We start from the raw sequence: 12,108 nt of genomic DNA, 5'->3' as shown, positions 1-12,108 counted from the left end.
CGAGAGACCATGGCGTATGTGCACGAGCCGAGCCGGACCGCCACGGCACGAACCGGTGCGAAGGAAACCTTCGACGTCGCGAGAGAGTGTGTGAGAGAGACCAGAACGGGGCCCAATCTCACTAGAGGGGACCTCTATAGCACCTTTCCCCTAACTCCAACGCCACCGTGCTCCGCTCGCGCGTGCAATTGTGCACACAATCTTCATTGCGTTTTCTCAAATACGTTACGTGTTCATTTTCCTATGTTATGTGTATGCGAGATTGTTTTCTCCGAAATATCCGTTTGATATATCATATTTATTAATTGTGTTAATTTGTTTAAGAGGTAAACCCTTTTGAGAGGTGAATCAAGTGTCATCGAGAGTTTTGGAATAAAAGTTGGTTGAATGGTAGATTTAATGGATTTAGGACGAATTATGTGAATGGAGTTTTCAATACAAGGCCATTTAATGTATCCATGTGGATTTTATTCATGGTGAAGTTTTTGGCGGGAACGTAATTAGATTCAAGCGTAAATTATCGATGTAATATGTGGATTAAAGTTAAAATGTTTTTACGTGTTTATTTTAATTTCGTTGTGATAGCGTTACCTGATCGATGATGGTAGAATGAGTTTGCATGGTGTCCAGAATAACACAGGATGAAATAGGAGTGCGAAGTAACGCGAAATCATCGACACAAAAGGAGTTGACTATATCGCGTTTCCGATAACTGTGATAGCTTCGTACACGAATAAGTTCGCTGAACAGTATAAACATTCTTTCGTTTCAAAAACAGTGTCTATAGCAAGTATCTCCATTTGCATTACAAAACGAGAATCAATTTAGGATAACTTTATTAGTTAGCAGAAATTACATATATTTTTTTTTAGTAAAAATTTATTTTGAAATAAGCTCGATTCCCCAAATTAATGTAAGGATATGCGTTTAATTTTAAATCCACTGTATGGCATTACAGTTTTTCTCGAAGAGCATTCAACGCGAAACGCAAAGTTGTTCCAACAACTTTTTGTTGATCCGATTTCTTTCCTGCAACGCGCACCGCGTTAACCCGCTTGAAAAGCGAAATACCAATGCACAAATTTAATTACAGTTCGGTGATTTATTTGGAACATGATGTAAGTAACATTTTCCTGTGGAAACTTTGACTCTTTCGAGTAATGTTTGTATTAAACACTTCGTGCTACCAGTTTGTAGATTTATTCGTCTTTTTATATTCTTCTTTCATCAATATCTTTTCACGCAAATTGTGTTTTAATTCTGCACGTAAGTAATATCTTATTATCAATCATACGTGCGAAATCTTTAGCTTTAAAGTACAGATAAATCACGACTGAATAATTAAAAATAATGGTAAAATTTGTTTTTCCTTCTTGTATCTTTTACTATAAATATTTTTTTAAACAGCGAGCTCACTCTTCTTTTTGCTTAGAATTAATTTCTTCTTTTTCAAATAAAATTTTTCCAATGCAAAAATTACTTTGGAAACATTAAGCGTTATTGCAAGATAGCGATTACCACTAGTTAGTTAGGTATTTAAATTGCAGACCCTCGGGCTCCTTTTTACTTCTGTATTTCTACCAATTACAATGGAGTGATGCATCGACTTATTATGTTTTGATTCGCCCATTTTCCGTAAGCATAAGCAGTCACGCGCGGATTGTTCATTGAAAATCTATTGGTGTTACCTTTACTAGCTACGAGATTTACCATTCACGAGGTCGAGATATACCTTCAAGAACGGATACGGCGACAACGTTGTACGCGCTGCTTTTGACTGACACCTAAATTGAGAGCCATTTTAAAGCTAATTCACAGTTACGCGACGCTAAAATGAACTGTCACATTATAATTTCCGAGACAAACATTAATCTTCTTTTTGGCTTCTCGCTAGCATCGAAAGAACCAACCGAGTACTGGATCTGCAGATATCTTCAAGGTCTTCCTCTCGTGCCTTCATATCATCAAATGTTCGTACTAAATTATGTAATGTACAAGGGAATCTATTAGGTTGTCCGAAAAGTTTCTTTCGTTTCATAAGGTGATAATAGATGAACAACAATTTCTGTTTTATATTATTTTATTGAATTAAGTATGATCCGTTTCGTTATATTTCTATTATTATGTTCGTGCATAATTCAATAAACTAATATAAAAAAAAACATTGTGCGTCTATTATTTCCTTATAAAACGAAAGAAACTTTTCGGACAACCTAATAAAATCGAAAGATTTATGATATTCATACACGCAAGCTCTTTCATCAGTTAATTTTTTTTTTTTTTTTTTTTTTTTTGTAACATATGATTAAATATACATTAAAGAAGGAATTACTCATGTGTGGACATTGCTTTATAGTAACTCGCTGGAATTATCAAAGAACCAATAAGATGGCGAACTATCTTAGAAAATGATTGAGACGAATAGCCTAAGTAAGCAGGACAGAGAATTTTGATGGTCCAAGCGACTGAGAAGAGTTCCAGGCATTCATACTTACATATTTATAGCTTTTGGACTAGCCGGCTTCGCGAGTCTATGAAACGCATCTGTCGCCCTACGTTTACGTTGTTAAAACGGATAATATACGTATATTTTTTCCATAAACTGTACGGAAACGTAACGATCTTCTTCCCTCGAGAGTTGCAATGAATGCAATATACCCTTAATACTAGATATGCCTACAATAAAGGGCCGTTCTACGTAAGTACTTGCAAATCGAATGCCAACTATGAGATAAATTCTTCTCGCAGTAGTAGCTTTGATCAAATATGCCATTACTCCATATCATCCTGCAAACCAATTTTCTCCTTTTTTGAAGCAATCCCTTTACGATTTTTTTATTTTTAGTCGATGGTTGCTGACGCTTTATTCTCTTTCTTTTTTATTTCTTATAATAAACAAACTCAATCAAAAAGTACGATGTAAATAAAATTCAATAAAACGAAGGTAATAACTTTTAACGAAATTATTGAATTACATTGATACAATTGAATTACGATGTTTTATTACGCAATCGAAATACAAAGACTACTATCATCTCATTGTCCCGAGAAGAATACCTCATCCATTACGCAATATGCTATCGTGTTCGATGACTATAGGAATTTAAGAGGCTCGCGTGAATTCTACAACGTTCTATTCAATTGTGAGTCTCCTGACATTCCGTATTAGCGTCTGATGGAAGGATCCATCAAACACGTATCATTTAAAATAACAAACGTTCTGTTGTTTACAATTGCGCCATTTAAATAGAATGAATTACGTATTTTGATAAGCATTTGTACTGTTGTTTTAACTGTCGGAAATTAGTTTGCGAAACAGATCTCGCAATCCATGTCCTTTGAACATTGTTATTGCATCTACAACTCCATTGTTTCATGCGTTTCGTTACTAATGGTATCAGCATATAACAGATCAGGTGAAAGCTTTCTGTCGTTGTATTTAGACAACTTTATAGGACTTAACATTTAGCTCAGTCAAAGGCTATCGGTTTTGTTTTGTGACTGCATTATCAGATCTTATCTGGTTTCAGTCGGCTTATTTGCATTTGCGGTACCAAAATGGCTGCTTCCCGCGGAAACCGCAAGCAAGTAATTCGAAACCATTGAACTACATTTTCCACGGGTTAATCACCGACAACGTTCGATAGTTGATAATATATATACATTAACTACGATATTTTTATCTTTGCGTCGTCAAGATACGCTTTACTAAACGAATGTGTTCTTCCGTCATTGCTCACTATCGACGGTTGTAAAACACGTAATTCTATTTATTATTTGATGTAAAGAACTTCACGTAATTCATGAGAAACACATTATCAAATTTTCGAAACCACACCCTCTATCACATTATTTTATCATATATTTTATTAAAATATATTTGTAATGTTGAATCTGTATCGTAATAAATGTCTTATTTAAAATTTGCAAATATAATTATTGCGTATTTTAGTAAATAAATTAGTTTTTTAAGATGCGTAATGTTGTGATAAAATTTTATTTTATGTTATACATAATAAATTAAAGCAATTCATACTTTCCAATTGTAAAAGTTATTGCCGAGGAAAACTGTCAGTTCATTATAGATACATTAGAATAAAAAAAATTCTTTTTCGACCTTTGATAAATAAACCTACTAGTCATACTTTAATTATATATATCCGATACTTCTGTACTGAAATTTAAACATTACTTACAAGAACTGAGACAATACATTTTATCAGGTTACGCTCGAGTATTGAGGGAACCGCCATAACAATCCTGCAGCAAAGTGGAGGGGAACCAAACGCTGATACAGCGCCATTAACAGTACACTTACTGACGCGTGCGTGGCATTGTTTGTTAGCAGTGAAACATTCCAAATGGTTAAAATATTTGAAATTTGGTAACCGGTGACTACCTATTATAATAAGGATTTAATTTAATAAAGCTATTTTATTTATAAACGTAAGTAAACTTGAGAATGACGTACCTTCGAAGGTGTATCTGATAACCAATCACGTGGAGTAGGAAATAAAGTAAATGATTCATAAAATATTACATTAAAATATCAAAATACGAACTCCAGTTTCACATTTGTATAATTATAAAACTAGCAGTTTTTTTTTTAATTATATTCTTGTTCAAGATTTGGATGTTATACTTTCGTATGTATAGATAAAATTTTCATTCATAACAATGGTGTTCGACATTAATGATTTTAATACCTTTCTCTTACACGCTTCAAAATATATTAATATGTTACTTAAGTTGGAAGTTTAAATTTCAAAGTGGCATTCAGAAATGGATAAAAAGTAACATTTTCATTAAATTCGTTCGCTAGTATTTTCTAGTTTATGAAATTTGTATGTTGGTAGACCTTTTACGTGTTGACGCCCAAACCTTGAATCTTGAATACACCAACAAGTGGGTGGTGTTTATTAATCGAATCATCCGCGTTCTCTAGTTAATAGACGCTATTAGAATTATTACACGTAAATTTTTATTTTAACAGAATCATGACCATATTGGAATCCTGCTGGTCACCATTTGTTTGGACCAATAACATCAAGACAGGATGCAAAGCTATTGCTTTTTATACAATAGTATGTATTTTAAATTTAATATAACTGTTTCACTATATTTTAATTTTATATGACTTCAAATTGCTTATCTCCTGTTGTAGGCAATTAGTATAATATGCATTACATTGGTATGTTATCAATTAAATGGAGGCGATTCATCTCAATTGTATAATCCTCTGTTTGAGGCTGATATTAGAGGATGTAAGTAATACAATTGTGTATTGGTAATATATATATATACCAGTTACTCCATTATATTTACACATTATATATATATATATGATTTTTTAGCAATGCAAATTGCTGGAGGATTTATGATCTTTTATTTTGCTCTCTTGATAATATCAAGCGGTTTGTTGATGCATGGATTAAGAGAAGGAATAAGAGGATGGTTACTTCCCTGGCTTATATTATGGTTCATTGTATGTTTATTCCAATTAGTTTTTGGACTTTGGCTTGTAGGAGGTTATTACATCTATGTAAGTTTTGCATATTCCATTAATGCATTTTTTGCAGGTTTGTAAATTGATATCTTAATGTTATGATTATAGCTTGATGCAACATTTGCAGCGATGTGTATTTGGTTATGGATGTCCTATAATGTAAGCATAAAACAATTTATTTGTTGATATATATTTTTTTATTATATGATACAACATATATTTAAATTGTATTTATTATATAATTGATTGCCTTTTCAGATATATTGTTGGTTAGTTGTGTTATCAATGTACAAAATATTTGAAGAATTACAATCTCCGAATATAGAGCTTTTATGGCCTTAAGTAGGTACATGATACTAACTATAAGATATCAAGTACATTAATTGGCACCAAAGTAAGATACAGTGTCTTGAGAGATACAAATATAATCTACTTTTGTACATTTTCTTCAAACGAAATGTTTATTTAGAGAAATAATATTATTTAAAAGATAATTTAGATCGAACAAAAATTTGTGTTCAGCTTGGTTATGATTATTTATTTTGACGTATCTAGTATTAAATATTATAAACACATAAGTAACATACTCACGTGTCAGTAATGTACAATTAGTTTGAAGCTTAGAACTTTTTACATTTTAACAAAAAGACTGATAATGGTCTAAGGAAATATCCGTCCAAATTTCAGAGTAGTATTTTGAAATTTGTTAATAACTGTAAACAAGACAATTTTATAGGAGATTGCTCTACATGACCAAAAATATTTGAAACAAATAGACAAATTTATTATGAATTTTTATATAAGATATTCTATGGCATTTGTAAAAATTTTGTATGTTTGATATAAATAAAAAAGTACGTTAATAAACCTCTTAAAGCATTATAGTGAGATACACTAATAGAATATGTAAAATAAGAATTTGAGGTTATTTGTGTGTATACTTAGAAATAATGAGTTCGATTGGTATTAAAATGAGCTAAATTATAAAAAAAGAAATTGACTCATGACTGAAAAGTATACAATACAACAATTAGCTATGAAATAATTAAATAATTATTTAACTTACATTTTTAACATTACCTCTCGTCGTTAAACAAGTATCTCGTTAAAGGTACGCGAGCGTCATCTCGCGGGATATTTAGACACGAGAAAAGCATATGCAGATAAAATATATTTTCAAATATTAAACATTCTATTCTATCAAAAATTACGATAAATGTTTATTTTAGAGAGAAAAAAACAGAGAATCATATTTATTAATTTGCAAATACTCACTTATCTTAGATATACGGTAATACATACTTGATGATCTTAAATAAACTATAATTTGAAATACGTTCATGATAGATGGCGTAAAGATGTACTTATTAGTAATATCTTAAAATCGTTACGAAACATTAAAAAGATGTATATTATTAAACATTTAAAATAATTACGACTATTTTACAATTGCAATTATTTAGGTAATAATTTTAAAAAATTTAATGTATTTTGGTAAAACATATCCCTGTTTTAAATCAATCATTTGATTGTACTATCTTCTATAATGTAGTAAAATTTCAAAAGATGTAATTAATGTATGTGATTAATATAATCGAAAAAGTTTTACATTAGATTTCAGTAGCAATCTGCAAACTGAAGAATAAATGTATATATGTATATGTATATGTATACATGTATTCATTAGAATAACTGTCTGTCATAACAATGACCTCTTTAATTTAGCAGTAACATATTTCGTACTTGATTCGAGGATGTAGGCTTTCCTTTTAATAGAAATACGTGAAAACGAAATAAATTATATATGCATTGACCTATCCTTAAAGTTACGATCATAGTCAGATCAAGTATGTAAATATAAACTTGGTGGTATTGCAATTCAGTGATCACATGGTAGCGGAATTATTGGAGGAAACCAGACGCTTTCTAAGTCTCTCTTAAGTTGTCCTGTTCTTGATACGGTGATTAATGACAACTTCGAGAAATCCTCCCTCAGCAGACCACCGTGTTCGTGGTCTGTCGAAGTTGATATTAATGGGCTGGCGCTAGTGAAATGTTTCGTATCTTACATGTAATTAGTGATTCCGGCGAAGGAGAGAGCGCGTGTCTGACAAATTTTCACGAAGTAACTGTTCGCCGACTATAGAAATTAAGATAACGATCATCGACGATGATGTAAAACATTTTGCGAAAGTTTTATTTATTATAGTAATTAATAACGGCACTGAACTGAATAATCCCGATGAAATTAAATTAAACTGGTTACCTATTTTATCATCCTTAATTCGAACGTTTCGTAAGTTTAAAAAATACAGAGAATTCAATTGTACCTAAGATTCGTATTACATTCGACAAAACGAAAGTTAACTGTCGCGTTTCATAAATTTGTCAATAATATTATTGCCTGAACTTTATTTTACAGATTCCATTAGTTTCAAGCGTCGAATGATTAACAGAGCATAAATATCTCCATTTGGCACCACGGAATGGCGAACTCCAGCAAAGTATCGGACGAACGAAATTTACAGCAATGGATATTTTTTTTCGATGGGACTTTCGACTGTCGACAATGGTTTCACGAAAGATGGTAGGCATAATAATGTAGAATCTTTATTGTCACGACGGTACTTTCACTTCTGGACCGACCACACCCGAGGTAATCGATCGCGATGATCATAAGCACCTATAAGCATTCGAATAAATTTTGTAGGGATACAGGTCTGTATGAGTAACGAAATTAAATGCGAGGTAGATTCTTACGCAATACCTTAACTTTATTGATTATTGGAAAGGAAAGTATTCCGCACTAACATGCAAATATACGAGTACATGTTAGTTCGACTTCGTTAATATTGAGTTACAATTAAGGTTTCTCAGCTAATTTGCATTATTGAATTCTATTTCTTAATATTGCGGTTATATTTCCTTTGCCGCTATTTTTTCTTCCATTTGAATCCTATAATCCTACGAAGTGTAAAGAAACCGAAGTATTTAGAGTAGTATGACAAAATATTTGTTAAATTATGGACATTTTTTGGAACTAGTATTTTATTTTTTAAATAATATTGCACAATTACACAATTGTGCAATTAATATTGCATTATTTACACAATTTCTATGCATTTCTTTGCTACTCGATCCATGGGTTGATATCTCAATCGTAATCTGATTTCCAACTTGTCTTAATAAATATGTATTCGTAAATATTAAAAATGATTAAATACTATTTTATAAAAATAGCAAATATTATAAAATGAGAGTTCTTAGAAATTATTTTTATGGAAAAACATTTCGCTAATAAAATTTCTACCTGTTTCTTGCAATAGGTGAAATAATACTCGACTGTTTTACATTGTCGTCATAAATATCGAAGCTGTCGTGTAATAAAGGACAAAGAATTAGAACGATATTTGAATCCCTGGGATTGGCATTGAATACTCGTCGACAAGGAGTTCCACGATTGTTTGCTGCGCAGGTAGCATTTCTTGCAACGCCGTCTTTTCTTTTCCGATAGCTTTACATGCGCATACAGCCGCATTAAATTGTAGGCGGCGTAGAAGTGCTGATAAGGCTGATATCGCGCACATAAGGCGTCCGTAAATGGTGTGTAAAAGTATGAATGGAACATTCTTCTTCAGCCGATAAAGCGACGAGAAAATAACCCTATGCTTTTTTATGGTTTCCTTCGAACTGCGTATTCCTATATTTCAGAGCTCTATAAGCACAAAATACAGAATGATGAATTAAACGTTTCGTAGAATGTTCCATTTAAGGAATACGTAGATCTTCATTAATAACTCCATCTTAAATACCTAAATAACACAATAAAAGATATTTTATTGCAAAATGATAATGATAGGTATGTTTTACTATTTTTTATCTCAGAAACCTCAATAAGAATCTTTTGCATTTATTTGAATTATGAACGATACAAAGTGACATAAAATATAATATTTAAAAGACAACTCTTTAAATTCCTATCTTTGCTTTAATCACAATGTACTTTTCTATTTTAGGATTTCTATAAAATCACTAACAACGACCGTGTTAAGATTTTACTTAAGAATCGGAGAACAACTTTATTAATTACATTTAATATAAATCCAGTAGGAATACGAAAGTGAAACATTTTCTCGTATTGCTAATCCGTAATCGACATGAAATAAAGAATCGTTATAGGTACTCGCGGATCGTTGTAAAAGTGGTTACAAAATTATTCGAACATGGAACTTCGAATCAGTCCTTCAGGCCGTGTAAAGGAAACGACACGAATTCTAATGATGGCATTCGCTTGTTTCGTAGGTTTACTGTTCACTGATTCAGAGTGTCAGATAAGCTTTCGAGGCTTGAAAGTTTCGCTGCCCGCTCGTTGCGTCGCACATAACGAAACGCGACAGAGTTAATTATTGTTTCAGTTACTGCGAGGACGCTTGACACTCGAGATCGTCCGATCGTACTTCTAAAAATGCAGGACGCGCTTATGGTTAATGCATGTTAACGTGTGCCGTTCAGTTGAATAGATACAACGAAGCAAATGTAACGAGAGCGTGTTGTAATCGACTTGTTAAGATCTCGGAAAAATAGGAGAACTTTGAACGAATGTGCTCTGTTGAATAAAACAAACGCAGTTCTAGAAACATGTCTGTCGCAATGATTTGCATAACGTAGCAATTGCTACTTCATGACAAACGCATTTTCATTTTATTGTTAACTGTATTAATTTCTTGTCGATGTAAATCAGTGATATCGATGTGATACAAGTTATATCAAAATCAAATACTTATCATATTTGTGATGAAGCTGCACTTCGATTATGCATGTTTTAGTTTACATTTTATGGAATGTATAGTATTTCTCTCTGACTTTTCTCTATCACGATACTACTAAAATAAATAATTTACAATTTATAATATATAACAAATAAAATAAGTAATAAATTTGAATAGATAAGTAAAATCCTTTTTTACAAGAAGATCTTTAAGAACAGGTTTCATAAATATGAGATTGTTTAATTAGTTTAGTTGAAACAAGGCACAAAGTTATATTTACATATTGTACAACGTCAGAAGTCCTTTAAATATCAGGCTACAAATATTTCATTGAAATTCTATGATATTAAATCTTCGTAACTTTTTGTTTAATAACGGCTGTGTTAGAAAAAATTAATTTATACTTGTAAAAATTAATTTACACATTTTTTAAAGAGACGGTGACAGAATATAGTTTTTAGTTGACATCGCATGATTGTGAATGTGGATTTAATACCTTATGTATTTTAAGTTACTGGACAAATTTCACTACGTCATCACATCTCCTGCAGCAACTATACTACCACGATCGAGACAGCCGACGTCGACCTTGATCAACGTTATTTTTCCGCGCCAAGGTTGAATATCGTGCGTTAACGCGACGCTGATTGCACGACGCGGGTCATAGGCAACGCGTGTCTCGCATTTTATGTACGCGCGATGTAAAGGAAGCATGATCATCGACTTCCATTCGTGGCGCGACTGGCCGTGATATTTTACGAAAGCATAATGCTCGGCCGCGGATCGACCTCGCAGGGATGCTTCACAGTCATTACAGGCGATTCCGCTCCTTGTGCCATGCGCTACGTGCCCCGCCACGCAAAATCTTTCCTCTCTGATTCTTTTTCTCTTGATTATTCGCGCGTATTTCGCACGGTAAAATCGTAAATCCCGAGACTAGCCTAACGAGCGGTGGACAACGAATCGTGAAACGGTCGGCAAGGGGAGTCACGTGCTACGACGAAACGTGCCGATCATCGATCGGCTGTGGTGATTATAATCGCCTGAGACGAGGGTGAAATCCACTTACGCTCCGCCAAGAAGAGATGCTTTTACGATGTCTACTAGTCGAGTCTGATTTGTGTTCCTCGTTTTGTGTTGCTTTGATGAAGTAACAAGGGTAGATCGTGAACGGACTGGTTTCGTTTTGAATGAAGCTCTGTAAGCTCGAAGAACAATTCTTCAATGAAATAAAAGTTTCAAATATAAATTGTAAAGATCTCCAAGCACAAAATAGTCATACAACACTTCAGTCAACTAAAAGTTGCTGCCAAAAACCTCTTTTCATCATTTTCAATAATAACTACAATAATAAAATTTTACTATATCGTATTTTAAGAGATTAGAAATACGAATTGTAAGTTACATTACAAGCACAGATTATCTACCCAATTCTTCAGTGAAATAAGTATTAACAAAACCTTAAATATAATTTACTAAAATACAAATTATTCGCATAACAATTCAATGAAGTCAAAATTGCAATCAAGAATCGTTTTCCCTAATTTTCAATAAATTTCAACGATTTTCAGTGACAGATCAACCAAACTTTATCTACAATTTCGTTGAAATCCCGACGTCTGTCACCATGTTTCAACCCAAAACGTTCAACCACACGTAACTACTTCGTGACTCTTCGCCAACGAAAGAAACCCGTACTTTCGGGGTACGTATTTTCATGCGTGCTATTGTCATCGATGACCGTTCAGGAACGTCGCCTCGCGAGAAATCGGAAAAATTCGTCCGCGGTTCGCACGCAGGGAAAGGTTTCTGCTATTCTCTACTTTCTAGCTT

The 12,108-nt window shown here is 32.8% G+C and overlaps 1 protein-coding gene and 1 long non-coding RNA gene across 10 annotated transcripts; one reads left to right on the top strand and one right to left on the bottom strand.

Moving 5' to 3' along the window:
* Positions 1 to 2,584: 2,584 nt before the first annotated feature.
* On the bottom strand, positions 2,585 to 6,839 carry LOC125385466. 3 transcript variants are annotated; one of them, XR_007224779.1, is made up of 5 exons: positions 6,573 to 6,668; positions 6,098 to 6,219; positions 4,472 to 5,658; positions 4,197 to 4,399; positions 2,585 to 2,787 (listed from the first exon to the last, which is right to left on the bottom strand). It is a non-coding gene; the product is annotated as an uncharacterized LOC125385466 (long non-coding RNA). The 3 variants fall into 3 exon arrangements; XR_007224777.1 differs by lacking the exon at positions 2,585 to 2,787 and having other exon boundaries at positions 3,982 to 4,399; XR_007224778.1 differs by lacking the exons at positions 2,585 to 2,787; positions 4,197 to 4,399; positions 4,472 to 5,658 and having other exon boundaries at positions 6,061 to 6,219; positions 6,573 to 6,839.
* LOC100652103 lies at positions 4,306 to 10,145 on the top strand. Of its 7 annotated transcripts, none has more exons than XR_007224773.1 (8): positions 4,847 to 4,905; positions 4,994 to 5,084; positions 5,165 to 5,264; positions 5,355 to 5,542; positions 5,615 to 5,665; positions 7,929 to 8,093; positions 8,833 to 8,981; positions 9,055 to 10,145. XR_007224773.1 is itself a non-coding variant. In XM_048407630.1 (7 exons), the coding sequence occupies exons 3-7, from the start codon at positions 4,998 to 5,000 to the stop codon at positions 5,846 to 5,848; spliced, it is 510 nt and encodes a 169-aa protein (XP_048263587.1). In that variant the 5' UTR covers positions 4,309 to 4,446; positions 4,857 to 4,905; positions 4,994 to 4,997; the 3' UTR covers positions 5,849 to 6,373. The 7 variants fall into 7 exon arrangements, 4 of the variants coding, with proteins under 4 accessions (XP_012168147.1, XP_048263587.1, XP_012168141.2 ...); XR_007224772.1 differs by having other exon boundaries at positions 8,833 to 9,365; positions 9,523 to 10,145; XM_048407630.1 differs by lacking the exons at positions 7,929 to 8,093; positions 8,833 to 8,981; positions 9,055 to 10,145 and adding exons at positions 4,309 to 4,446; positions 5,765 to 6,373 and having other exon boundaries at positions 4,857 to 4,905.
* Positions 10,146 to 12,108: the final 1,963 nt, after the last annotated feature.

Source organism: Bombus terrestris, chromosome 1 (assembly GCF_910591885.1).
Source record: "Bombus terrestris chromosome 1, iyBomTerr1.2, whole genome shotgun sequence".
In the NCBI taxonomy this organism is placed as follows: domain Eukaryota; kingdom Metazoa; phylum Arthropoda; class Insecta; order Hymenoptera; family Apidae; genus Bombus; species Bombus terrestris.
This window is presented reverse-complemented; position numbering and strand designations above follow the sequence as displayed.